This window comes from Cervus elaphus, chromosome 10 (assembly GCF_910594005.1).
Source record: "Cervus elaphus chromosome 10, mCerEla1.1, whole genome shotgun sequence".
In the NCBI taxonomy this organism is placed as follows: domain Eukaryota; kingdom Metazoa; phylum Chordata; class Mammalia; order Artiodactyla; family Cervidae; genus Cervus; species Cervus elaphus.
In genome coordinates this window covers 54,918,157-54,943,674 of record NC_057824.1, presented here as the reverse complement: position 1 = coordinate 54,943,674, position 25,518 = coordinate 54,918,157, and the positions used below count along the sequence as shown (strand labels likewise).

Below are 25,518 nucleotides of genomic sequence, written 5' to 3'. Positions count from 1 at the left end.
AGACTCTCAGTCGTGTCCGACTCTTTTGTGACCCCATGGACTGCAGCCCGCCAGGCTCCTGTGTCCATGGGATTCTCCAGGCAAGAACACTAGAGTGGGTTGACATGCCCTCCTCCAGGGGATCTTCCTGACCCAGGGATCGAACCCTGGTCTCCTGCATTGCAGGCGGGTTCTTTACGGTCTGAGCCTCCCAGAGCCTCCTTTACTGGGGATGAGAATGGCCATGATTGGCTTGTACGAAGTATGACTCATTTCCTAGGGTTGAGGAGGGGGCCATCTGCCCTGAGCCAAGGATACCATGAGCCATCTACCCTGGAGGGGGACAACCAGACGAAATGGGGAAGCCAGCAGGGTCTGCTCTCCGGCACACGCAGGGCCCTGGGAGTGAGCAGCGGAGGGGACGCTGCGGGGACTCTGGGGGGCAGTGGGTGGGAACAGGCCCCCTGTGGGAACTAGACAGCAGCCTCTCAGCCCGGCTGACAGCAGCCTGGTCAGAGTGCCGCTGGCCCTTTGATAAGAGGGGAGGCGGGGTCTGGAAGGAGGGCAGGGGCAGGGGTGGTGGGCGAGGGTGGTGTCCGCACCCCTAGAGGTGGGCAGGAATAGAGGGCCACCGAGCCGGCACAGGTGGATGTCCCCAGCGGGCAGGCGGGGTCGTAGCCACTGATAGGGCAGCAGCCCTGACTGCAGGACAGAGGGTTCAGGCCACAGCCGCGAGGGCCGGGCACGTGATGGTGAATTCTCTAGCTGCTGCACTAAAAAAATGAGCAAGAGACGAGATCAGTCTCGTAATATATCTTATTGAACCCGATATGTGTGAAATGTCTCCATTTCAATATGTGATCAACATAAAACGCTCTGAACGGGCGGTCCTCTCCTTCCCGCGGGCACAGTGTGGGAAAGCCCACCTGCCTCTCACCCTGGGGCGAGCTTTCCCAGGACTGGCCGGGCTGCAGGTGTGCGATGCCCCAGCCATCACCCAGGCCCTCTGAGCGCCCCTCTTCCCCGGACTGGCGAGTGGGGGGCTCTGCCAGAACTCAAGGCTGCAGCCCAGCTTCCTCTGCCCCAAGGAAGCCCAGCTGCACTCAGGGTCACCCCGGTGTTCACCTACCTGCCCGCCCTCCAACCCCCAGCTCCGAGGGGCTTCCTTCCCCCCCTACGAGCCCCCCTGGCTGCTCAGCTTGTCCCTCACGGTACCACCAGTCCCTGCCTCTCCCCCTCTGTCCTAGAGACAGCATTTTCCCGCTAAGACGCCCCCGTCCCCCCATGGAGCCTCGGACCCTGACCCCAGCCCCAGACTCACAGAGAGGGGCAGGTCCACCCCGGGGGGCCAGCCCCAGATGCCCCCATCCCCTCTCCCCAGCAGGTCCTCCCGCCTCAGTAAATGAGAGGAGAAATGGCCCATATGGAAGCATCACGTTGTTAAAACCACTGATGAAGTTTCACACAGCCGTGCAGTTTCAGCTTTTTAATTTAATACGATATAATTTCAATTTGTGATGAGATAAGATGTCCTCAGATTGCATTCCGATTGGATTCCATCCTCACGGACTTTGGGAGGTGTCAGCGGCTGCAGGTGAGGCGTGTGTCAGGGGGACATTCTTGGCTAACAGCATAATGGGCCGGCGGTCACACCATCTGCCCTCATCAGGGTCTCTGGCCCACCTGGCAGAGCCCATCAGCACAGAACCTGGGACCCCGGCACAGGACGGCTGGGAGAGGAGCCTGGGTGGACCTGCAGAGGGGTTCCCAGGACCCCCGGCCCCCGGGCACAGGCCTCTGCTGGGAGGGGTGGGAGGAGGCATGGGGAGGCCCTGGAGTCAGAGCTCTGCTGTTGGGGGTGAGTGGGAGCCCCAGCAGCCTCAGGGGCGGGGGGGCTGCATGTGAGGCAGGAGGAGGGCAGGGACCCCCATCTTCCCGCCGCACCCCTCCTGCAGGGCTGGGCGCCTGTGGGCTGAGGGGGGTCCACCCTGAGCTCACGTCCACTGCCCACACAGCGTGCTCTGGGTCCCTGGGCTCCAGGGTGCCCTGACCTGACAGCCTAGCTCTGACACCCCCCTTGGGGTCTTCACGAGCCCCCATCCACTGGTGTGCACGCTCCTAGCCCACTCCTGCATCTACCACGGGCGAGGAGACCCCTCCCAGGGCAGGACAGGCCCCGTGGGGAGGCAAGAGTGTGGCCCACGGGCTCCGGGGAGGCCCCTCCCCCGAGAGACCCAGCTCGACCTCCGGCGCCTTCACACTGACTCCACTAGGGCCGTGGCCAGCCCTGGGGTCCGTGGCCCAGGAGGGACTCGGGCGGGCTGGCGGAAGCCGGGCACACCCTGCCTGTGTCCCCTAGAGGCCTGGGCAGCCCCTTCTTCCCGGGACGCCTGAGATGCTGAGAGGTGAAAACGTGACCACAGCGGTGACCACAGACTGTGGGGCGACTGCGGCCCCTGCCTGGGCCCAGCCAGACAGGGCCCCGCCCCAGCCGCCCGCCCCGCCCCGCCCAGCCAGACAGGGCCCCGCCCCAGCCACCCGCCCCGCCCAGCCCAGCCAGACAGGGCCCCGCCCCGCCCAGCCAGACAGGGCCCCGCCCCAGCCACCCGCCCCGCCCCGCCCCGCCCCGCCCCGCCCCGCCCAGCCCGGCCAGACAGGGCCCCCCCGCAGTGAGGCCCCAGACAGGGGCGGGGCCTTCAGCGGGTCCAGGCTCTGCCCCTCACACCTCCCAGATGGAGGCTAAGGACACACGAGTCCAGGCCCCGCCACGCCCGCCGTGTGGCCTGGGCCTGCTCCGGGACCCACTCACCTTCCTGGCAGAGGCAGTGATGCTCACCTGACTCCTCGGCTCCCGAGACGGGCCTGCTTCCCGAGGCCACGCCTGCACGCTAGCCCCAGGGCCGGGCCCCGCCCCAGCCGCCCGCCCCGCCCCGCCCCGCCCCGCCCCGCCCAGCCCACCCAAGGACGGCCCTGTTGACCCCTCCTCCTCCTGCCTCTGATCCAGGGGGGCCCTTCCTCCCTCTAGGGTGGGAGTGCAGGTGGCTGGGGGCTGGGCGCAGGGATCCCGGGCCGTCCGGGGGAGGGTCCATCACAGCCCGAGGCTCCTGCCCCGGGCACGCCCCGCGGGCCCCAGCCCCGGGGACATGGCTGAGAAGCGGGTCGGGACGAACCAGTGGGGGTTTCGGGGGTGAAGGAGGCCGCGGGACCCCGCTGAGGTCTCCGCTGTTTACAGCCACGGGGGCCTCGTGTGCGTGCTCGTCCCCCACTCCTGCCCACGGGCTGTGCTGGGAGGGGGTCCCCAGAGGGAGACCCTCTCTCTGACACTCCAGGGGGCCCGGGGCTCCCCAGGCTGAGCGCCCTCTGGGCTCGGGAGGTGGGGCCGCCGGCCCTGAGATGCCCCAGGAACCCCCAGGCCTTGACCCCTGCCCTGTCCCTCCCTGGCTCCCTCAGGTCCGAGCAGGGCAGGAGGGGCCGCCCACCTGTGGGCGCTCTGCCCCCCTGAGCCCACGCAGCTCTCCAGCCCCGGGCGGCAGCCCCCCTCCCTGCAGCAGTTTGGTGCCAGCCCGGGGCTCAGGCCGGCTCTCTCCGGGGGCCGGGGCCGCCCAGCAGCATCGCGAGCCCCTCCCCGGGTGAGAAAGCTCAGGCCCAGGAAGGGCGAGGAGACAAAGCACCTAAACCAGGGTGACCTCCAGAGCCCCAAATGGGCCAGGGTGGTGGGCAGCCGGGGGCTCAGGGAGCCTCTGAGGAGCCAGGCTTGTGGAGGGCGGGGCTCCAGGCGAGGGGCGGTCAGGGCTGCCCCACGTCTGCCCCGGGTGGAGGGGAGGCCGGGGCGGCGGAGCCTCCGGCGGCAGCAGAGGGAGGAGGCCGGGCTGGAGGCTCCCGGTGGGCTCGGGGTCTGGCAGACAGGAGCCCCTGCTGGGCCACCTCGCCCTTCCTCCTGCAGCCACGCCACCCACTCCCCACCCTGAGCTCCCCTCAACACCCCGGACCCTCCACGCAGCCAGGCCTCGGTCTGAGGGTCGCCTCTGCCGTGAAAGTCCGTCGGTGAGGCCCCAGGCCCGCGTGTGGGCCCCAGGAGAGCCCCCGGGGAACAGCCTCCGAACACACAGCCCACCACCGTGTCAGCTGAGGGGAGCACGGTTCCTCCGGGCCACGTCTGGGAAGAGAAAGGCCATATTCAGCGCCTCCTGTATGCACAGGTGGATCTCGAAGCCCCAGGAGCCGCCCAGCAGATGTGGCCTTGGGTCCAGCTAAGCCTCCCAGTCAGCGCTGTGCCCTCTGGACACTGCCGTGCCCACTCCCGTCTGGGCTGCGGGCCCCTTGCAGTCGTCGGGGTCCCCTGGGGCGGGAGCACCAGCTGATTCCCCTCCAAGTTGGGGGCCTCAGTGAAGCCAGGCCCCACCTATACCCCTCGAGGGTGGTCCCTGCAGCCCCTCCTGCCCTGCCCCCGATGGATGGACTCTGTATGACCTGGTACCTCCTCTGCCCCCAGGGACACCACCATGACCAGGCATGGACAGCAAGCACAGCCTGCCAGCAGCTCAGACCCTGGGGGTGTGACCGTCAGCAGGGGCTCTGCTACCCTGAGCCCCCCAGCACCCCCAGGGTGGCCTCCAGGGCCCCAAGGAGGAGCCATGATGGAGGGCAGCTCCCTCTCCCCCGGGGGGCAGGGGGTGCCTCTGAGGTGCATGTCCCCAGCAGGGCCGTCCCCTAACACACGCCCGGAGGAATCCTTCCCACCCCGTCTCGAGACGCCCTGTGTACCCACCCACCGGGCTCCCGAGCCACGTGGAGGGCACTGCTGCAGGAGTGCTGGTGGAGGGCCGCAGGTTCCAGCCCCCGGCCACACCTCGCTTGCTGTGTGACCGCGGGGGCGGGTCTCACCTCTCTGAGCCCCTCTCCTTGTCCCTGAAGTGGACCTACCAGTTCTGCTGAGCGGCCCTCTGCCTCCCCCTGGTGGTGAAGAGGCCACACGGCCGTGGGGGCCCGCGTGGGAGGTTGGCGTGGGGGCTGGCACTCAGGGAGAGTCAGGCTGACCGCCAGGCTGCCCTTCCCGGTCCTCCTCCTAACACGCGAGGGCCCCGGGCCTCTGCTCAGAGCCACCACGGTGCCCAGCGCCTGCGGAAGGATGTCTGGCTGCCCTACCTGGCCAAGACCCTGCAGGGCCCAGGCCCCACTGACCGCCCAGGGCTGTCCATGCACCCCGTCACCCCGCCCTCCAGAGGGATCTGGCTGCGATGGGGGGGTGGCAGGAGGTCTCTGAGCCCCTCCGCCATCACTGCTGAGCCAGGCTCAGCCCCGTGACCCCATCAACCTCACAGGGAGCACGCAGTCATCGCCACCAAAGGCTCAAGGAGGGCAGGGCCCTGGCCCAAGGCCACGCGGCTGAGCAGCGCAGCCGGGACAGGGAGTCCACCTCCACACCAGGCAGCCCCCCGCCCTCTCAGGTCACATCCTGACCCCAGCAGAGGCCCCACAGCCCGTGAGGACAGAGCTGAGAGCCGGTGGGCCCGGCACACTCGGCCGGGGGCTCCCATCCCCATGGGGACCCACGGGGTCCTGACGCCACCTGTCACCAGCTGGGGGAGTGTCGGTGCTTTGCTGTTGCTGAGGGGCCCTGAGGCGGGACCACCACGGTGGGCTCAGGGTGGCTGCAGACCCCACAGGAAGACATGGCTGTGACCTGGCGTGCCAGGCTGGGAGGCTGAGCCCTGGGAGGGAAGGGGACTGCAGTCCAGGGGGCTGGGCTGGTGCCACCAAGGATGCGGGTCTGGGACGAAGCTCTGCTCCCTCAGGCCTGCTCCACGTGACCGTGGCCCCCTCACCCAGGGGTGGGCAGGGTGGTGCCGGCTCCCTTGCTGGACGCCAGGAACGCGGCCCACAGGGGTCCAGCTGGCCTCCACCTCAAAGGTCAAAGTCACAGATCTAGACCGAGATCCCCAGGAAGGGGTGCGGTTTGCAGAGACCCAGCCCTGTCCCGGCTCCTGGAAGGCTCACGTCAGCCTGTCTGCACAGCCAGGCCAGGAAGCAGCCAGCACGCCCATCCCAGAGGGCCCAGGCCGGGCCCAGAGAGGCAGCAAGCACCAGAGGCCACAGGCCAGTCCACGCAGCGGCAGAGGTGGACGGTGGCTGAGACCTCTGTGCTGCCCAGGAGCTCAGGGCCAGACAGGACATGGAGCCCAGGCCACAGGTCAGTTTCTTTATTGAGGCGCCCCGGACCCCGCAGAGCGGGCAGCATGGGTCCCACCCCGCCCGCGGGCGAGGGTCTTGCAGTGCCGCCAAGCAGCTACTCGGGGGTCCTGCTCCGGCTCTTGGGGGACCAGATGCTGGACAAGCGGAACCTGGGCTTCTTCCTCTGCTCCTCGCCGCTCCTCTGCAGGTCTGGGGGTGAATACAGGGGCCTCGCTCACCCACCTGGAGGCTGGCTCCCCACGGCCTCCCACTCGCGGGGCCTTCTGGGGCCCCAGCAGAGCCCCCGCCGCCCTCCCCAGGGGGACACACTGAGCGCCTGCCCCGAGAGCACCCGCCTGGCTGGGCACATCTGGGGGACGAGGCCTCCCCTCGCCCCGACCACGGGGCCCCTCAAGCCTGGGGGACTCACTCCCTCACGGTGAGCCTTCCTGACCAGGCGCGCACCGCTGCCGCCCGCTGGCCGGCCCACCCCCCGCCCCGCCCCGCCCTGCCCCCACCCACCCACAGGCCCCGCCCCGCCCCCACGGCCCCGCCCCCGAGGGCCCCGCCCCTCCCACCCACAGGCCCCGCCCCGCCCCCACGGCCCCGCTCCCCGCGCCAGTGCCCCCAGTCACCCAGCTTCTGGATCATGCTCTGCAGCACCTCGTCCTCCTCCTGCTCCCTGAAACGGAGCGGCAGTGAGGGCACGCGGCGGGGGTGCGGCCCCCGCACACCGCCCGACCTCACCAGCCCTCTGACCACCTGCCCGCGGGCCACAGCATGGAACAACCCTCTCCCGCCCGGCGCAGGTTCTCGCCTCTCGGCCCCGCAGGACCTGGGACAGTGACCCGGGGCCGGAAGGGCCAGGATGCACCAGGGGCCTCACTGGGGAAGACACTGGGAGCCGGGCTGCCTGACAGGGCCCACCCTCAGCCTCGGGCCCCACCTGCAAGATGCACAGGGTGAGTCTCCTCCGGCTGATCAGGAGGGGAGGTCCTGAGCCCCCCTCACCGGACCCCCCTCACCTGGAACCCCTCCACCCTGACCCACCTTACCCGGACCCCCCTGGACCTCCTCACCTGAGCCTGTCCTCATCCAGGAAGTCGATGATGTCGCTGCGGTTGTTGACCGTGTCCACGTACTGGTCCAGCAAATCCTGCTCCCGCTGCCGGTCCTGGGGGGACTTCAGACCCTCTGCAGGGACAGCTGGTGTCAGCGGAGCCCTGCTGTCCCCACCCTGCTCAGGGACGCGGTGTCCCCACTCTCCAAGGGTCAGGCTCCTCCCCCGGTGGAGAAGGGGGGTCCCTGGGCCCGTGAGGGGCAGCGCTGGCTGAGGGAGTGAGTGAACAGCGCCTGAACGGGAGGCGGGCGCTATGGGCCCCTCCCAGCTGTCACAGCCACCGCCCGCCTGTCCCAGACTCCGCGGACTCGGGGCGGCACACAGCGGGTGGGTGGGCCTGCCAGGACCCCCAGCCCAGCACTCAGCCGCGGGGACCATGACACCAACAGACTCTCGTCAGCTGCTCCCTGAACGCCCCGCACAACCCTCACCACCGCCGTAGGAGGGGTGCTAGAACTGCCCCCACTTTCCAGGAATGAAACCCAGGCACAGAGAGGTTGAGAGCTCAGCCAGGCAGCCAGCCCAAGGGCCTGGGGAAGCCTGCACCCGAGCCCCTCAGCCCCACCCCCGCCCCGCCGGCTCCGCGCCGCTGGGTGGACGCACCCGGTTTGGCCATCAGCCGGCGTAGCTCCCCCTCGAGGTCCAGCTGCCGCTCCTCCAGGCGCTGGTCCCTGGCCCTGCCGAGGGGTCGTGGCTGTGAGCCCGCCGCCTGCGAGCAGAGCCGCGAGCACAGCCGCGAGCACACCCATGAGCACGCCCATTAGCACACCCGTGAGCACACCCCTGAGCACGCCCAAGCACGCCCGTGAGCACGCCCGTGAGCACACCCTTGAGCATGCCTGTGTGGACGCCCGTTAGCACACCCGTAAGCACGCCCGTGAGCATGCCCATTAGCACACCCCTGAGCACACCCGTGAGCACGCCCGAGAGCACACCTGTGAGCACGCCTGTGTGGATGCTGGTGAGCATGTCCGTGTGCATGCCTGTGTGTGCACCCGTGCACGTGCACGGAGAAGGCCCGTCCAGGGGGCCACAGCCAGACACTCACTTGTACATCAGCTCTGACTCCAGCCTCAGCAGCAGCTGCTTCTCGTGGACGAGCCGGAACCAGTCCACCATGAGGGCGTCCTCCGAGTCATCTACGGAGAGGAGCGGGCTGGGTGCGGGCGGGCCGAGGGGCCCAGGGCCATGCTGCCCGAGGCCAGGTCAGGGTGCTGGGCGGGGAGGGAGGCCCGACCGGGGGAGGAAAGGGGGGCCCAACCCAGGGTGTGGGGGGCGCTCACCCCCCTCAGCCGCTCGCAGACGCTTCTCCAGCTCCACGCCCCGGAGCTCCAGGGCATCCAGCTGCCTCTCGATGTCCTGCACCTGCCGCTGGATCTCGGGCGGCACGTAGTCTGGGTGCAGCTGGGGACGAGGGGGTGGTGAGAGGTGGGGGGTGGCCGTGGGCCCGGGGATGAGCTCCTCACCCACCCGCACCCCAGCCCACTCACCCTGACCGGGGAGGTTGCTGACTTGGCAGGTGGAGCGGCTACGCTGGCTGGGCCCGGGGGCCTCCCTGGGGAAGGGGCAGAACAAGCCTCTTCAGGAACCAGGCCCAGCGTGACCCAGACGTGGTCCGGAGGGGGCCCACCCAGCTCTGCCCCCAGGATGCCCTGGCATCCTGGTATGCCTGCCAGGCCCAGCAGCCCCTGCTGGTGCCCAAAGGGTGCGAGCTGGCAGACACATCCTGGGAGACACTGTGCCCACCCGGGCCCTGCCCTCCTCCAGGTTGGCAGCAAGGACACCCTGCCAGCACCCCAGCCCTCCTTCCCATGAGATGCTGGGAGCAAATGCCCCATCGCTGCCAGGCTCCAGGAGGAAGGCAGGGCCTGTATCCCGTCCTGCAGTCCCTACACGTCGGAAGGGCCTGGGGCCCAGCCCAGACCCTCCAGACCCCCAGCCTCACCTCAGATACACAGAGCCCAGCCACCTCCGGGTGTGCTCGAGCCTGCTGGCACTGGAGGCCTGTCTTCCTCCATTCTGGGCTCCATGAGCTCCTATGCATCCTCCAAAGCCCCACGGGGCACGTTCTCCAAAGGAGCCCCCTCCAACTGCCACCCCAAGCAGGAATGCGGTGTGCCCTGGGCTTACCTGGTTTGCCTTGGGGAGGGCCTTTCTCCTCCTCCTTCTGGCTCCGAGCAGGGCCTTCCTTCCTCGATGGTTCAAGCTGCAGCCAGTCGCCAGAAGCATCCAGGCTGGCTGGGACGGCCAGCTTCTTGAGAGGGGATGCAGACGCAGACGTGGCTGCCCGCGGGGGGAGGAGCCGCGTGTGAGGCCGGTAGGCCCGGGCCATCCCCCTCCTGCTTTCCTGAGCTGGGCCCCATTGGAGGGGCGCCCACACGGGTGTCAGGCCACGATCCACGTCTGCCTGGCTGGCCACGTCCACGGGAGGGGAAGGGGACAGAAGGCTGACCCTTGAGAGCACCGGGGACCTGCTTTGGGGAGGCAGAGCGCAGCTGGGAGCAGACATGCAGTCACACCTCACATACGCACACACGCCCGCCCACCGGGACCACTGGCTCCTCTGCCCCCGGGGAAAGGGCCCGCTACACCAGGGCTGCCTGGCTGAGGAGGGTCGGGGGCCTCTGGCCGGCAGTACCTGGGAGGCTGGCCCCGGGGCCGGCCGCGCCCGGTGTCCTGTCCACCCGCACGGAGGTCACCGTGATGCGGATGCCCCTCGCGGAGCTCCCAGAGGCCTTCCCAGCTGCGTCACCTGCCCGCGGCTCTCCCAGGACCCGAGGCTCCTTTGGCTCTGGGGCCCTGGGCAGAGAGGCAGGTCAGCGGAGGCACACGGGCCCCCTGGAGCGTGTATGAGGGCGGGTCCCCCGTGGCTCACACAGGCGGCCGCCCTGCACCGCAGACCTGGAGTGGCCCTCTCGCCCTCCCCGCCCCTCTGCCAAGCCTGTGGCGAGTGGGGGTCCCGGCCAGGCTCCGGGGTCAGCCCTGGGGGGACGCACATCAGGTGCTCTCATTCCCCGGGGCCTCCAGGCTGGTTCAGTGAGGATCCAAGGGCTGGGGGACCCTCCCTGGAGCCATCTGACCCCCTTGAGTCCAGCGGCCCGAGGGCACGTGGCCTGTCCACGCAGGCTTCTGCTTCCACAGCTGACCCGCACGGGCCGACGGCACACGGCCCTGCCGTGGGTGCCAAGTGGCCACCGTGTGGCTGGCCTGTGAGAAGCGCCTGCTGTGGGCCCGCCCTGGCCGCAGGCTGGGTGCCCGCAGGCTAGGTGCCCCCGGGGAGTCCGCCGCACGCACCTGTGCGCGGGGCTCTTCTCCACGGGCTTCAGGCGGGCCCTCCACCCCGCCGGCCGGTCCTCTGGGCCGTCCTGGGGGCTGGCGCCCGGGCCTGGGTGGGAGCGAGGGCTCTGCTGGGAAAGGCTGCCCCTCCCCCTCCTCCCACCGCCCCACCTTTGGGCGCCCCCGCAGCCAGCCTGGCTCCTGGGAAGGGGCGCTGAGTTGGGCACAGGACTTCCCCCTGTGCTGTGTGCCTGGGGGGTCCCTGCCCGCTTCTGCTGCCAAACAGGGCGTGTGAGCCCCAGGGACCCCGCGCGGGTGTGGGGTGACCGTCTGCAGGCCTCCTCGGCTCCGGGCAGCGTGGCCTTCGGGCCGGGGGCTCAACCACGAATGAATGGGAAGAATGCTTTGGGTCCTGCGTTCTCTGACCCGCCCAGTGACCCCACGGGTGCCCTCAGGGGCAGCCCCAGAGCCCAGAAAAAGCCAGGTCCACAGTCCTGCAGCAAAGCGTCCGCAACACCGGCCCTGGAACACGAGGCCCGGGCAGTCCAGGGGCCTCGGGGCCTTCAGAGAACGGGGCCCCCATGGCCAGTTCGGGGCAGTGATGAGGGACACAGGCCGTGGGTGCACCCCCCACGGGAGGGGTACCCTGCCGGGCGCCGTCACCACGGAGTGGCGGGGCAGGTGGGCTGGGACAGCAGGTGACTGCTCCCTAGACGGGCCCCCAGGAGCCGGGCTGTGAAACAAGACCGCGGGCCGGGAACAGAGCAGCAGGCTGGGCGCGGGGACCCCAGGGGCCCCACCACCCCCACAGCCCAGCCCTTGCCCCGCCCACATTCGGGGCTCTTACTCTTGGCCAGCGGGGCCTCCGGCTTCAGCCGGGAGCCAGCACCGGCTCCGACGGCCCCAGAGGAGACAGCTGGGCCCTTCTTGGCCTCCTGGGACGACTGTGAGGAGCTGCCCACACCTGGGGCGGTGGGCGGCCCCGTCCTTGTGGTGGGGCTGAGGGTCTGTGGGGATATGGGCTGTGACGCCCTGGCTGGTGGACTGGCTCCGGGCCCCTCGAATCTGGGATGGGAGCTGGGAACGGGGGCAGCGGCGGTGGGGGACCTGTGGGGGGGCACGGGTGTCAGCAGGGGTGGGAGCCCCCTCGACCCCCAGGCAGTAAGCAGCCCCTCGTCTCCCTGAGATGCTTCCCGAGGCCCACCCTCCAGAGGGCCGCCACGGGTGTGGGCATCATATCTGGCCCTGGCACGCGTCACCCTCCTCTGAGCTCTGGGGTCGGCTGGCACTGAACACCCCCCGAGGCACCACGTGCAGGGCGTGGGGGAGGGCGGCACCCAGACCTCCCTCCCTGACCCCCCGGCCTGCATGGAGCAGCCAGGCCTGCACCGTGGAGTCTGCACTCCATCCTGATGACACGCACGAGGTCTGCCCACGGCCACCGCTTCCCCGGGGGGCGCACTCGGGCAGGAAATGGGGCCCTGGGCCCCTCAGGCAAGGCAGTTCTCTCCCCCAGGCCCCCCCAGACTGGGCTCCACAGGGGAGCTCCCCCGGGAGCGCTCACACAGCCGCGGCCCCCGAGAGCTCTGGACACCCCTCAGCGCTGTGGCGGCGGGGGGTCTGCCTGCCCGTGCCCGCCGTGGGAGGCCCCGGCACCTGCCGGTGTCAGCAGCTCCGAGCCAGGAGTGCCCCCGATGGGAGAGGCAGCTCCGGGCAGTGGGTACAGCCTTGTCACCGGACTGGCGTGGACCCTCCAGCATGTACTGGGTGCCACGGTGTCCCCCATTTTCCCGTCCCCCCCCGGGGCTCCAGGCATGACCTTATTTGGAAACAGGCTCTTTGCAGGTGAGATCAAGCTAGGACTCGCTCATCCTGGATGGGGGGGGGCCCTGACGCCAAAGACAAGAGGGGAAAGGAGAGGAGAGGACAGATAGACAGACAGCAGCCCGTGAAGACAGCAGAGACGAGCCGGGGGCCACGAGCGCCCCGTGAGCCTGCGTTGGGGCGCGGCCCTGCCCACCTCTGGAGCTCGGACCCAGGGCTCCAGCTCTGTGAAGGAACAACGCCTGCGGTTGCAGCCACCCAGGCCCTGCTTGTCCAGCAGCCCCAGGACGCGAGCGCGGAGACCCGCCTCTACTCACCACCCCCTGCCCTGGGTCCCCGCGCCGAAGGTGCTGGGCCGTGCTCAGCCCCGCCGACGCTCGGACCACCCGTGGCCCCGCTCCCTCATCTGTGCACGGTGTCCTCACGGCGGACTGAGCGTGGCCAGGCGCCCCGCACACACGCGGCCAGCTCTACAGGGCCAGCCGCGGACCCTGCCTATGGCCACCAGGCTCTCCGCGGCCAGCTCAGGCCCCACACCGCCCGGTCGGGAAACAGGCCGGGGACGGGCAGCCCCAGCACCACATGCCAGGCAGGGCCGGAGCCCCGAGCGCCTCCCTGGCTGCCCCAACCCCACCGGGCCCCAGGACCCTCCTGCACCCACCTGCCGGGTGCCCCAAGCTCCGGGAGGGCCTTGCGGAGGAAGCTCAGCGCCTGCTCCCTGCGGCTGTCCCCGGAAGGCGTGTCTGCGGCAGCCGGGCCAGGGCCGGGGGTGGCTCCGGGGGTCTGGAAGAACCGCTCCCGGGCCTGCTGGGTCTTAGAGGATGACGGGGTCCAGGCTGGGGTGCTTGCTGGTACCGGAGATGCCGGCCTGGAACTGAGCTTTGTCTGGGGGGCTGTGACTCGGGGCGTGGCCCAGCCTTGCGGTGTGGCCGGGCAAGGGTCCGGGGCACACGAGGTCCCAGTGGGAGGGGGGCTGCCTGCTGGCGACGGCCATATCGTCAGGGAGCTGCTGGTCACGTGAGTGCTGGCTTTACCCCCCGCAGGGCCCGCCATGAGCCTGGGCGCAGCTGGGCTCCCTGCGGGGACTCGGGATGAGGTAGGGGCCGGCGGGTTGGTTGCAGCTGGAGTGGAACCTCTGGCAGACGCACTGCCCGCCGCGGGGTCCCAGCCGGGCAGCCTGGCCTTTGGCCCCGTGTCTCTCTGTCCGCTCGCCTCCCGCGTCTTCCTCAGGCCTCCAGGGGTCTCCAAGTCCATGGACGTGGCTCCAGGCCACCTGGAGGCCAGGCTGGGCGACGTGGGGCTGGCAGAGGCGGTTTCGGGGCGATGGCTGGAGCAGACGAAGACGCCAGGCTCTCCTGTGGCCCTGTAGGCCCCCGAGTGCAGCGTGCCGGAGCATTGCTTACACCTGGGGGGCGGGGCGGGGAGACCAGGGGAGGCTCCAACCACATGCATGTTCATTCCTTCCTTCCCAGAGCACACACATGTGCATCCTGTGTCCCCTCGTGTGCCTGGTGAGTCACTCAACAAACACCCCATCCCCTAATCATTTTGAGGTAGTCTCCCCCAAGGCCCTCAGTAGGGTTGTGGACACCCTGGGAAGTGCCCATACCCATCAGCACACACACGGATGTACATGTGCACACAGGCACTCACACACACACATACACATACAACTGCACACGCACACACAAATGCATGCACATGCACTCACAAGTGCACACACACATGAGTGAATGCACACGCACATAGACACAAGTGCACACGCACAGACACGAGAGCACACGCACACACGAGTGAACACGCTCACAAGTGCGCACACACACGAGTGAATGCACATGCACACAGACACGAGCGCACGCACACACGAGTGAACACGCTCACAAGTGCATGCACATGCACATAGACCCGAGTGCATGCACACAGCGTGCACACGCGCGCCCACCTGAAGCAGCCGCGGTGGTACAGCCTCCCGTCCGCCAGGTGGCGCTGCATGAGGTGCACGTGCTGCCCGCAGACGCCGCAGGTGCTGCTGAGGGAGCCCCCCACGGCCTGGCCCTGGGGGTTGGGCACCGCTGAGCTGCCTGCCCCGCGCCCTCCTCACACCCAGCCTGGCCCAAGGGGAGGGGGGCTGGGGGCTGATGTTGGGGGCCCCTGAGGACCAGGACAGGTTCCAACAACTCCATTCCCACCCCAAGGTGCAGAAAGCCAACCCCATTCCCAGCGCCCAGGGCGGGGAAGCCTGGAGTGACCGCCTACCCCATCCTGTCTCCACCTCACCTTGCAGGGCCAGCCTGGGAGCAAAGGACACACTGCGCGTCCTCCGGGCCCAACGGGCGGGGGAGGGGTGGGGCAAAGCAGCTGCTTGCAGCCTGCTGGGCCTGCGGGGCCTCCCTGGCCTCCATTTACCCATCTGCACAGTGGGCATCACACCCCCACCATCACACAGCATTGAAGGAGGTCAGGGGGCCAGTCTTGCGGGCAGCTGCGGCCACGTCTGGGCCCCAGGGGGACCGCCCCACCCCAGGCGCACTCAGGCCCCAGAGCCCTGCTTGGGGGAAGCTGACAGAGAACCCCTGAACCAGAGGGAGGGGCGGGGCACTTACAGCCTTCTGCGGGGGGCCCTCCGAGCCCCCATCCTTCCGCTGGACGGTGCGGTTTAGGCTGACTGGAGACAGCGGCTGTCCCCAGGCCGGGACGGGTGTGGGCTGGGCAGGCTGGGACGGGGCCTTCTTTCCAGATGGCTCCTCACTGGTGTCGGATGGGGGCCTTTTGACACCGGCCGTGCGCTCAGCTGGCATGAGATGTGGGGTCAGGGCCCAGGCCCCGCACGCTGGCTCTGAGAGTCCAGGCCCATCCCACCCCGTGCGGGTTCCCTGGAGGTGCCAGTGCCAGCTTGGGAGCTGGAGTGGGGGGCATGGGCGGGGGCGGGGGGTGGCCCCGACGGCTTCCACTCCCAGCAGGGCCTGGCCTCCCCCGCTCCCTCCACCCTCCCCCCCAGCCCCAGGAGCCCTGCTCTGCGGTCAGGGAATAGGGACTTTCTGTTTCCCCACCGAGTGGGGCTCTAGGACAGGCTGGCCCTGAGCCCAGAGCGATCCGGGGATTTCTGAGCCCTAGTGAGGCTAGGCGAGGCGGGAGGCGGGGGTACTGCTGCACAAAGTATCCGGAGTGACGGCCCCCGAGCCAGCCCCTCCCTGTCCAGCCTGCTCGCAGCCGCACTCTGCCAGGGCCAGCTGACCGTCAGCACCAAACAGGGGGTCTCCGCGTCAGGCCTGACAGCCTATGTGGGGTCGGCCCCGCTGCCTGAGGCAGGAGCTGTGGGCACAGACCCCAGGGGTGCAGACAGGCAGATCCAGGCCCGGAGGGGAACGGGGGCGCTGGGTGTGTCTGCCCGTGGACAGGGAGGTGCACGGCTGAGCCTGTGTCCGCGGGGGCCATGGGAGGCCCGGGGGTCACCTGCAGGCCCGGGGCGCGGCGGGGCGGGGCGGGGCCTCACCGGGGGCACGCCTCTGGAAGTAGTTGTAGTACTGGGACACGTAGGTCAGGATGCTCAGCCGGTCAGGCACCTTCAGGGCCACCATGTCCTCGGCGTCCAGCAGGGCCGGGATGCCCAGCTGCTCCTCCGCCACACGGAAGGCCTGAGGGAGGGCGGCGGTCAGTGGGGCGGGGGCCGGGAGACCCCAACCCTCCTGGGCCAGGCCACCAGCTCCCCCCGGAGGAGGGGGAGGGGCCCGAGGCAGCAGAACCGCCTGGCACCCAGAAAGGTCTGGTTCCGGTTTGCTGTCTGCTCAGCCTGCGTGGGCTCCCTGGCCTCAGTTTACCCTTCTGTACAACGGGGATCGCACCCTGACAACAGGATTGAAGGAGCTGGGGGCCGGTCCGGGCCCTGGTCCTCAGGGACTCCAGCCCATCACTGTGGAGACCCTTCAATGGTCCCCACCCACGAACCTGTGCGCCCCTGGCTGACACGGGCCTTACAGGTCAGGGGGCAGTTTTCTCCATGGGAGAAGCCCTCCCCAGGCCAATGGGGCCCCGTGTCCTAGGAGCCAAAGCCGGGGGCAGCGGGAGGGGCACTGGCAGGAGGGGCTCCCCACTGGCCGCGGCCTCTGCGCCTCCCCGCCCCTGCCAGGCTCTGCGTTGTGAGGGCTCTTCCGGCCTGCCCCCTCCTGCCTCCCCCCTCCTGCCCGCCCAGTGGGCCCCCCACTTTGTGTTCCAGTCCTCCCCTAAACTACCACAACTCCCCCAATCTCTGTGCATCCAAGAGGCTCCTGGGCCTACAGACTTGCAGCCCCCCAGCAGTGACGGCCCCTCCACGCCAGATACAGAGGCCTCCCACCGCCTCTAACTCCTTCAACACACAGGCGGGATCTGGCTCCTCCGGCTGCCCCCTGCCCTGCACAGACCCTGTGGCACCAGGGGCAGCTCCCAGAACAACAGCCTTCAGAGAAAAAGCCAAGTTCTCCCCACACCCCAGGCTGCCCGCTGCTCCAGGCTCCTCCCTGTTCCAGCCTCCCCTCCAGCTCTGTTCCAGACTTCCCCCTCAGTTCCAGCCTCCCCCTCTGTTCCAGCCTCCTCTTTCTGTTCCAGCCCCTCCCTCTGTTCCAGTCTCCCCCTCTGTTCCAGCCTCCACCTCTGTTCCAGCCTCCCCCTCTGTTCCAGCCTCCCCCTCTGTTCCAGCCTCCTCTTTCTTTTCCAGCCTCCGCCCTCGTCCCATCCCATTCCAAGCCATCCACGCGTGGCTGGTGAGGGTCTGAAACGTGGCCAGCACCGCTGAGGAACTGAAAACACCGTTTCATTTCACATCAATTAAGTTATGTTTAAATTCCCGTCGCCCACGCTGAGCGGGGGCTGCACCCGGACGGGCCCGCAAGGGAGCGTGGTGAGCACGGGCCGGCACACTGGGCATCAGTGGGCAGTCAGGAGCTCGCTGAGCAGCAGAGAAGCTGAGGCTGGCCCAGAGGGGTTCACGGTGGGAGGGCCAGGCAGCACTTGAGGCCATTAGCCTGAGAGCAGGCCGTCCCAGGACCCCCGGAGCCCTGCCCGGCCCACTCCCCCTTGCTCTGCTGCGGGTGGGAAGGAGGGTCCAAGAAGACGGACCGGGAAGGCCTGGCTTCAAGATCAGGGGCTGCTCTGGGAGCGGGGTCGCCCCGCGTGGGCTGGCCCTTCCCCGACCGCCTGTGGGCAGTGGCGACCCTGAGGCAGCCCCCGGGGATGTCACCCCACGGGGGTTCCTGGGACGCGGGCCCGGGGGCACCAGCAGGCACTCACCAGTTTGTTGTTCTCGTAAATGTTCTCCTTCCTGAGAGCATCGAAGTTTCTGGAAATAAGAACACTGGTGTTCAAAGCAGCTCAGGGTCCAAGAAAGGGAGGGGCCAGAAGAGCCTGGGGGGAGGGGGAAACTGAGGCCGGGGTGGGGGCCAGGAAGGAACCAGGTCACACGGCAACCGTGAGGAGGGCAGGGCTGGGCAGCAGGCTGCAGGCTCCGGCCCCGCTCTGGCCCGGGGAGGCCGTCCAGCGCTTCCGCCGACCCGGGCCCCCGCGGCCCACACGGGCCCCCAGCTGCAGCCTTCACCTCTCGCCCTGTGGAGGCCGAGCCCCAAGCACCGCGCCGCCTGTTAGGTGTGGCTGGAAGCAGGCCCCGGGTGGCAGAGCGGTCAGCCCGGCCAGGCCCCCGCTCAGGGAAGGCAGCCCCCTGGCAGGCAGCTGACAGGCCTGTGGGTCCCGAGAGGCCAGCGTCCCGAGCGAGTGGCCCCATAGATGGAGGTGCACACGGCCCAGTGGTCAGGGCAGGCCGGGCCCCGTGCCAGCTCCGGGCTCCCCTCGCTCCCTGTATGAACCCAGCCCACTGCTGTCCTCGGCTCCGTACAAACACTGCCCCGCACCTGCCGGCTCTGTCCACACCCCCCTCACAGACAGGGAGGCGGCACAGAGAGCCTCCGTAACACGCCTGAGGCCACACAGCAGGACGACAGGACCAGAGTAGGGTCAAGGCCCCAGAGTCCTGGCGTTTGAGGTTTAAGCGTGCCCACCAGTGCCCAGCCGTCCTCCCAAGGGGGGCAGACCCTCCAGGCTGAGGATGTCAGAGCCCCCATGCCCACCCCCACCCTGCACTTTCCCGCAAGTGTGCAGGGGCCCCAGGCCCGGCCTGGAGAAGCCGAGGCACAGAGGTCGCTCCGGAAGGGGAAGAAGCCTAGCACCGGCTCCAGGCGGGCCCTGGGACTCCGCATAGCACCGCCTGGCACCCCCGGGAGGACGGTCCGGGCAGAAGCCACAGCCGGGCCCCAGCAGGCAGCCGGCCCGGCCCTGGACGCTCAGCTGGGCGGCCCGACGCCTCCGGGAGGCCTGGTCACATACGGGTCCATCTGTCTGTCCACGTGCTGGGCGGCAGCCTCGCCACTTTGGGGGGAACTGCTCCGGAAGCCTCGGGGCACAGCAGAGAGCTGAGCACTGCACCCCAGTGCTGCCCGAGCCGGGCAGGGCCCTCTCCTCTTGGGGCCCCACCTAAGAGGGCGACCACAGCTGCTGACGGCCACAGCGCTGGCTCGAAGCTGGGAGGGTCACAAACGGAGAGGAGACCCCGCAGCCACCTGGCCCGGGAGGCCCTGGCTCCCAGCCCTGACCGTGCACGGACCCCGACCCCTGACGTCCCGGGGAGGCTGAGCACACAAGTGAGGAAACTGAGGCGGCCCTGGGCCACACATCGGGAGGGGCCCACGGGCCTCTGGCTGTTCATTGCCCTGCCCGGCTCCTCGGGACCCTCCCAGTCTCCGCCTGGACCCCCACCTCCCAGGTAACGTGTCCCAGATGTGAGACCACCCGGGAGAACAGAGGTGCTTTGTGCGGACAGGGCGGCCGGCAGACCTGTCTGCGGGGAAAAATGACGGCGGGGCGGGAAGGTGGGCGTGGCGGCCTGGCCTCCCCTCCCCCACCATCCGTGGCCCGAGGACTGGCCGGGCTCCGTCCATCGCCCGGGACTCCCAGCCAGGCTGGCCCTTGTGACCTCAGCATCTGGGGCCTCGGGAGCACCCCCTCCCCGCCGCCCCCAACCATCCCTTTGAAAGCCCAATCTCTTCTCCAGATCTGCCCTGGGTCACTGACCAAAACAGCCGTGTCCTCAGCAAGATGCTCGGCGCTGCAGGGCAGGATAACAAGGTCTGTTTTGTCTCCAAACAAGCAGAAGGAAGCCCTCTGCCCCCTGCGGTGGCCTTGGTCCACCCGGGGGGATGCAGAGGCTCCGTCCTGCGGGGAGGGCAGCCAGCTGCTCGCAGGACCCTGTCTGCCTGCAGACCCAGAGTGAGCGTCTCAGAACCCAGGGCAGGTCGAGGCACCCACGACTCGGGGCCAGCCCCGCCGAGCAGGCTCAAGGTGTGCCAGCCAGAGCGTGCAGAACCGCCCTTCCACTCACGTTGCAGGCCACCACCCTCAGCACAAAAGCCAACCTGCCTCCCGCAGGCGCCTTGCTGGGCCAGACCACCCTGGTCAGGCCCACAGCGACCATGCCCCACCCAGACCCAGCTCTCTCCAAACTCCCTGTCTCCTGCCTCCGGGCCTTGGCTCACGCTGTTCCTTACAGGCAGAGCACCCCTTCCCATCTCCCAGAACCTGAGCTCACAGCTCCCTCAGCAGGGGGTTCGGCCAGCATCGCCCTGGTCCAGCGGGGTGGTGGAAACGGCCAGAGTCAGAGAGGCCTCGCAAACCCTTTTAGAGAGCGCCAAGGAGCACCCACCCCAGGCCACCAGCGAATCCCCTGGGACGGGCGGAATTATCCTCCCCAAGGGGCCCTTTGGAGCCCTAACCCCCATGACCTCAGGACATGACCCTGCTGGGAAGCAGGGACTTCACAGAGAGAATCAAGGTAAGTCAGTGGGGACCCTAACCCAAAACGCCTGCCGTCCTTCTAAACAGGAAACGTGGATGAAGAGAGGCGCAGAGTGAAGGCTCGGGGAGCAGACCGCATCCGCATGTCCAGGGCAGAGGCCCAGAGGGAACTGGCCCCGCGGACAGCCGCCTGGGGCTCCTGGACGGGCCGGTGGGGCGGCTTCCTTCTGTGTCTCAGCCTCCGTTTGCAGGACCTTGTCCAACAGGCCCTGCGGGCTGATCCCTTGGTCTGACTCAGGGAGGCCCATCGCCAGCTTGTGCTTTGGTTTAAGGCCTGGAGGGGTCAGAACCTGCATACCCGTGGGCGGGGACCCGGAGCACCGCCCCCTCGCCCCAGGTAAATCAGACGTGTTCCCGGACTTTCCCACCAGTGCACTGGTTAGGACTCTCTGCTTCCCCTGGGGGGCGGGGACACTGGTTTAATCCCTGGTCGGGCAATAAGATACCGCAAGCCACTTGGTGTGGCCAAAAATAAAAATAAAATAACCACAGCAACGACAAAATCATGGATGTTCTGTTAGGACTCCAAGGCCCCTGGCTGGGGCCAGGCACACAGCTGGTGCTCCATAAACGCTGCTGACGAGCTCCTCTGTCCAGTGCTGGCTGAGCGAGCGGCCCCTGAGGCATGTGTTCACTGTTGCAACACTGGCCGAATGAATGAACTCGCTGGGTCTGCGTGCCCTGCCCTGGCCGGCGCCCAGCCTGGCCGAGTGCCCGGGCACGCACAGCCCCTGCCGGCCTGCCCCCCGTGGCCACAGCTGAGCAGGGCTGCTGACCTCCAACGCCCCGGGGGCTCTTGGGAGGGTGTACCCCCTTCCAAATTCTTGGAGGGCTGACCTCACACTGTTTATTTCCTGGAACTAAAAGCAGCTGCGTGGGGGTGGGCTCTGGGGCTGGGGAGGGGGGTGGGGAACGCCAGAAGCAGAGCTTTTTTCCAGGTGCCCCCAGCACATCTGGGGTTAATCCTGCGGGGAAGGGGAGCAGGGAGCAGAGTGGGGGGACAGACGGACAGACAGGTCGAGACACAGACGGAGGGACACGTGGGCACCAAAGCACCAGGGAGGAGACGGGAGAGGCCATGGGGCAGAAGAGAGTGTTGGGGCGGGGGGAGCTGGTTTGGGGCCAGAGACACCAAGGCAGACGCCCCGGAAGAGGCCGGGGGAGGGCAGACGGAGCTGGGGGACCAGGGTGAGGCAGGGTGTGGTCCCCACGCGCGGAGCTGGGTCCCAGGACACCCTACTGCTTGCCGTCCAGCTGCAGGTCTCCCCCAAGCCGGAGCAGACCGACCCCCCACCTGAGCAGACGCAGCCAAGAGGGGTCAGCCTGGGGCTCCTGCAGCGGCGGACCGGGTAGTCGGGGGGCGGGGGTTCAGACCCTAGCCTCTTCCCACGGGCACCTTGAAGAGCCGGCCAGAAGGCGGCAACTGCAGCTCTCGGGCCAGAGCCAGGGCCTGGTCCCCAGGTGGCTTCCTGCCCAGCACAAGGGGGTGGGCTCCAGCGGCCCGCCCGCCTCAAAGGCCCTGGAGAAGGAAGCCCTGCCTCTGGGAAGGGCTCCCGCCCTGGCACCGTGCCCGCCCGCCTTCCTGCCTCCTGGAGCCTTGGTCCCTCCAGGTCCAGCCCCACAGGTTTACTGCCTGGAGGTGGAACGGGAGTGTTTACTTTGAGCCGTTCCTGAGCTCACCTGGCTGCCGGGCAGGTGTGGCGTCAGTCGGGAAGCAGACCCTGTGGGCAGGCACCTCCAGGCCCAGCTGTGCAAGCTGCAGCTGCCGGGTGGGCTTGGCAGGCGGGCTGGGGGCAGGCACAGACGGCTGGGAGAGCCTGCCGCCCCACCCAGCGCAGGGCACAGGGGAACGCCAGGTCCCGCTGGGCAGTGCCGCCGTGAGGACCCACTGGCGGGCTCAGCGCCCCCTCCTCCAGGGCTTTGCTCCTCCGCTGGGCGCCAGGAGGAGACAGGCAGAAGGAAGGCCTAAGATGAGATAAAGGGAAGGCCTTCCTGGTGGCAAAGCTAGGAGACGCAGAGACAGGATGTCCACTTTCCTGCAGCCGGGGGGTCTTCACAGGATGGGGAGGGAAGGGGCAAGTGTCACCCAGGTCTGACCAGGGAGGACAGCCACCCTGCCAAGTTCCCACGTGCTTCCTCCCCGTCCTGCACCACAGGGCCGGCGGGACGGCTCAGAGCTTCTTGGGGAGGCCACCCCCTTGCCCAGAGGCATGGCCGGAACCAGAGGTGGCGTAGGGGTGTTTAGGGCACAGACAGAGGCCCGTGATGCACGTGGGCCCACGCTCATGGGATCCCACCAGTTAGTAGCTCTGGAGTCCCTTCCAGGCCCCGCCACGTACAGGAGCCTGACGCGTCGCCCACAGCTGCCGTGACAAACATCCGCAAACAGGACGGCTGAGAGTAACAGATGTTTACTCCCTTCCACGCTGGAGACCGGAAGTCCAACATCAAGGTGTCGGCAGGGCTGAGCTCCCTGCGGAAGCTCCATGTCCCTCTAGCCTCCGGTGGCCTTCCCCGGCTGCAGCCACATGCCTCCATCCCTGCCTCTGTGATCACAGGCCGCCTCTGCCCCTGTCTGTTGCTCCCAGGCGCCTGCAGAGCCCTCACCTGGCAACGACAGCCATACCTGCTGGGCCCCAAGCACCAGCCACATCTGTCGACCTCCAGCTGCATGCTGTTAGCTACTGGGCGCCTGGCACATGCCAGATATGGTTCCAGGCACTGGGGACACAGCAGTGCACAAAGCAGACATCCCCACCCCCTGGAGCTGAAAGTCCAGTGGGGGCAGGTGACACCAAGCCAGCAGGAAGCGGCTACTCTACCCCTCCTCCTCCCCCCAGCGGCCCCTGCCCCACCCTTACCACCACCCGGAGCTGCCCGGAGCCTCTGTCCATGTGTCTGTTTGCTGTCCATCTCTACATCAGTCCCTGCCTGAGGCAGGGGCCAAGGCCACCTTGCACAGTACGCAGTGCTGAGTATACAGCAGGCACTCAATAATGGTTATCGGAACGGCTGTAAGACACCAGCTTGGCCAGGACACGGACACACCCACATGTGCACGCCTGTGCTCACCTGTGGGCAGTGCATGCTGAGACAGGCTTGCGCGAGCGCGCGCGCGCGCGCACACACACACACACACACACACACACACACACACACACACAAAGGCCTCCAACTCCAGCTCAGCTGAGAACAGATGGGCACTCCTGGGGCTCGGAAAGGCCCCAGATTTCCAGCTACACCCACGCGGTGTCCTGAGGCTGAGGGGCTGGCAGAGGGCCGCACCCGCCGGTTTTTCCGCCAATGGCAGACTGCTCCCGCTGACCCCATCTGGGTTTCCTGGGCTCAGTCACCAGCCAGCCTTCCCCAGGACTCTGCCTGCCCCAGCCTCCACGACTAGTTCATGCCCCAGTCTCCAAGACCCCAGCCCACCCCTCAAAGCCCAGCTTCAGCTGTTCAGTGTGGAACACTCACTGCCCTGATATTTGGCTCCAAGGACGACCAAGGCACATCCCCAGGCCGGGGCTGGGAGCAGAGAGCACGGCCCACCAGCTCCACACATGCATTTCACAACCCCCGGCTACAGGAGGAAATCCTTGCGGGCCTCTTTCTTAAGACCAGCTTCCCTCTAGAGGGCCTGGGGACAGTCCCCGGGGGTACAGGGGGCATCTGGGTGTGGAGGGGGACGGGGCATGTGCCAGCCCTGGTTCTGCCCGACATGCTCTGTGCCCCAAGCAAGGATGCCCCCTCCCTGGGCCTCGGTCTGAACAGCAGACCCCTGAGGGCAGCACTTACTGTGGGAGGTGCAGCCTCGGGCCTCTCCCACCCGCGGGCTCCCTGGAAAACCCGCTCCACCCACCTCTGGCTCCACCCACGACTTCTCGGGGAGAACTTTGAAACACCCTGCTTTCCCAGAAGGCATTTTCTGAGGACACCCTTCCCAAGCCTCTGTCTGGCCAGCCCAGGCACCCGCCCGGGCAGCTTTACTCATTGTGAATTCTCACGATGCGGGGGGCCAGGGCCTCACAGCACAAAGCTTTGTCCCAGCCAGCTGGGTCCCAATCCCAGCCAAAGAGTGTTTGCTAACTGAGTAACAGACGGAGGGCCCAGAATGGGGACAAGGTCTGGCAGCAGGGCAGGGTCCACCTCCCAGCCTCGGCTCCGAGACCCTCCTGGGGGGGAGACGACCTAGTCCCCAGGCCTCCCCACCTCCCAAGGCTCCTGCCTCTGGCCCTCTCACCCTCTGGTACTGAGGCCTGGCCAGTGGGACCTGGACCGGGTGGTCTCAAGCTTTCCGTTCTGTTGGCCCCTCCCCCACAGTGACCCGGGGCTGCATTCCTAAAGGTGCCTAAACAGGCTCGGGTAGGGGCAGTACCCCACAGTCATTCCCATCAGTAAGGACCCCTGATCTGGCGGCTAGGTCTCAGGACAGTGGGGGCTCTCAGAGGGCCCAGAAGGGCAGCTGTGCCGGCCCTTTCCCAGGGAGACTGGCCAGGAAGGCTGGCTGTGGCCAGAGCCCAGGTCGCTGGCCTGAGTCACAGACTGACTAAGCCGGCGGGGGCGGCCGGAGGTCCTGGCTCCGGCCGAGCTCCGGCTGGTGGTCGGACAAACTGAGGCCGCCGGGGGCAGCTCACTGCCCCGCCCCCGGCCCGAGCAGCCCGGCCTCGGCCTCCCCGGCGGCGCGCGGGCGGCGGGCGCACTCACATGAGGTCCGGCCGGTGGCGGTGCAGGATGGCGCAGAAGGCCAGGCCGTCGCGGAACGACGTGGTCATGTTGGTGACGCTTACGTCCCGGTAACCCTCGCACTGCTGCCGGCACCACTGCTCCAGCGCCCTGATGGCCGCCATGCGGGCGGCGGCGTGCGCCCGGCCGGGGCCGGAGCTCGGACAGCGCCTCCCGGGGGCCGCCGCCCGGCCCGAGCCCGGGGGGCGGGCGAGCACCCCGACCCCGAACGCTGGGAGGACGAGGAGACGCGGCCGAGGAGCCCCGGGAGGACGAGGAACCGGCGGGAGCGCGGCCGGAGTCCGCCCGCCTGGCCCTGCCCCCGGCGAATCCCCGCCCCCTACCACGAGGTCCCGCCCACCAGGCCCCACTCCTCCAGTCAGGATGCGTCCCGGAGAGGCCCCGCCCCCGGGCAGGGTCGGGCCCCGCCCCCGCCTGGCCCCGCAAGGCTTCGGCCCGAGCAAGCCCCGCCCCACTGGCCCCGCCCAGGCCCCGCCAGCCGCTCGCCCCTCCCTCCCGGGGTCCCGCGGAGGCGCTTCGACGCTTTTTCT

The 25,518-nt window shown here is 68.5% G+C and overlaps 2 protein-coding genes across 4 annotated transcripts; both read right to left on the bottom strand.

Annotated features, from left to right (window-relative positions):
- Positions 1-2,610: 2,610 nt before the first annotated feature.
- On the bottom strand, positions 2,611-6,217 carry LOC122702052 (collagen alpha-1(III) chain-like). The gene is made up of 4 exons (XM_043915562.1): positions 6,064-6,217; positions 5,440-5,596; positions 4,903-5,257; positions 2,611-4,135 (listed from the first exon to the last, which is right to left on the bottom strand). The coding sequence occupies exons 1-4, from the start codon at positions 6,215-6,217 to the stop codon at positions 3,206-3,208; spliced, it is 1,596 nt and encodes a 531-aa protein (XP_043771497.1). The 3' UTR covers positions 2,611-3,205.
- On the bottom strand, positions 6,165-25,305 carry MICALL2 (MICAL like 2). 3 transcript variants are annotated; one of them, XM_043915469.1, is made up of 18 exons: positions 24,950-25,087; positions 19,466-22,210; positions 17,636-17,684; positions 15,864-16,005; positions 14,974-15,161; positions 14,313-14,425; positions 13,032-13,775; positions 11,394-11,653; positions 10,565-10,655; positions 9,909-10,069; positions 9,401-9,553; positions 8,761-8,825; positions 8,554-8,674; positions 8,319-8,409; positions 7,874-7,947; positions 7,230-7,344; positions 6,786-6,832; positions 6,165-6,360 (listed from the first exon to the last, which is right to left on the bottom strand). In XM_043915469.1, the coding sequence occupies exons 4-18, from the start codon at positions 15,946-15,948 to the stop codon at positions 6,266-6,268; spliced, it is 2,403 nt and encodes an 800-aa protein (XP_043771404.1). In that variant the 5' UTR covers positions 15,949-16,005; positions 17,636-17,684; positions 19,466-22,210; positions 24,950-25,087; the 3' UTR covers positions 6,165-6,265. The 3 variants fall into 3 exon arrangements, with proteins under 3 accessions (XP_043771404.1, XP_043771403.1, XP_043771402.1); XM_043915468.1 differs by lacking the exon at positions 19,466-22,210 and having other exon boundaries at positions 6,786-6,825; positions 24,950-25,305; XM_043915467.1 differs by lacking the exon at positions 19,466-22,210 and having other exon boundaries at positions 24,950-25,304.
- Positions 25,306-25,518: the final 213 nt, after the last annotated feature.

Excerpts from the sequence above, each read along its gene's own strand:
- MICALL2 (XM_043915467.1), bottom strand. The coding sequence starts at position 25,092 with ATGGCGGCCATCAGGGCGCTGGAGCAGTGGTGCCGGCAGCAGTGCGAG. Across the intron at positions 14,426-14,973 it reads AGGGCCCCCCGCAGAAGGCT|GGCCAGGCCGTGGGGGGCTC; the intron begins GTAAGTGCCCCG and ends CCCAACCCCCAG. Across the intron at positions 8,826-9,400 it reads CCCTCCCCAAGGCAAACCAG|GGAGGCCCCCGGGCCCAGCC; the intron begins GTAAGCCCAGGG and ends CCCCTTCCCCAG.
- LOC122702052 (XM_043915562.1), bottom strand. The coding sequence starts at position 6,217 with ATGCTGCCCGCTCTGCGGGGTCCGGGGCGCCTCAATAAAGAAACTGAC. Across the intron at positions 5,258-5,439 it reads GCTGTGGGGCCTCTGCTGGG|TGATGGCGGAGGGGCTCAGA; the intron begins GTCAGGATGTGA and ends CTGGCTCAGCAG. Across the intron at positions 4,136-4,902 it reads AGGGCCGCTCAGCAGAACTG|ACGTGGCCCGGAGGAACCGT; the intron begins GTAGGTCCACTT and ends TTCTCTTCCCAG.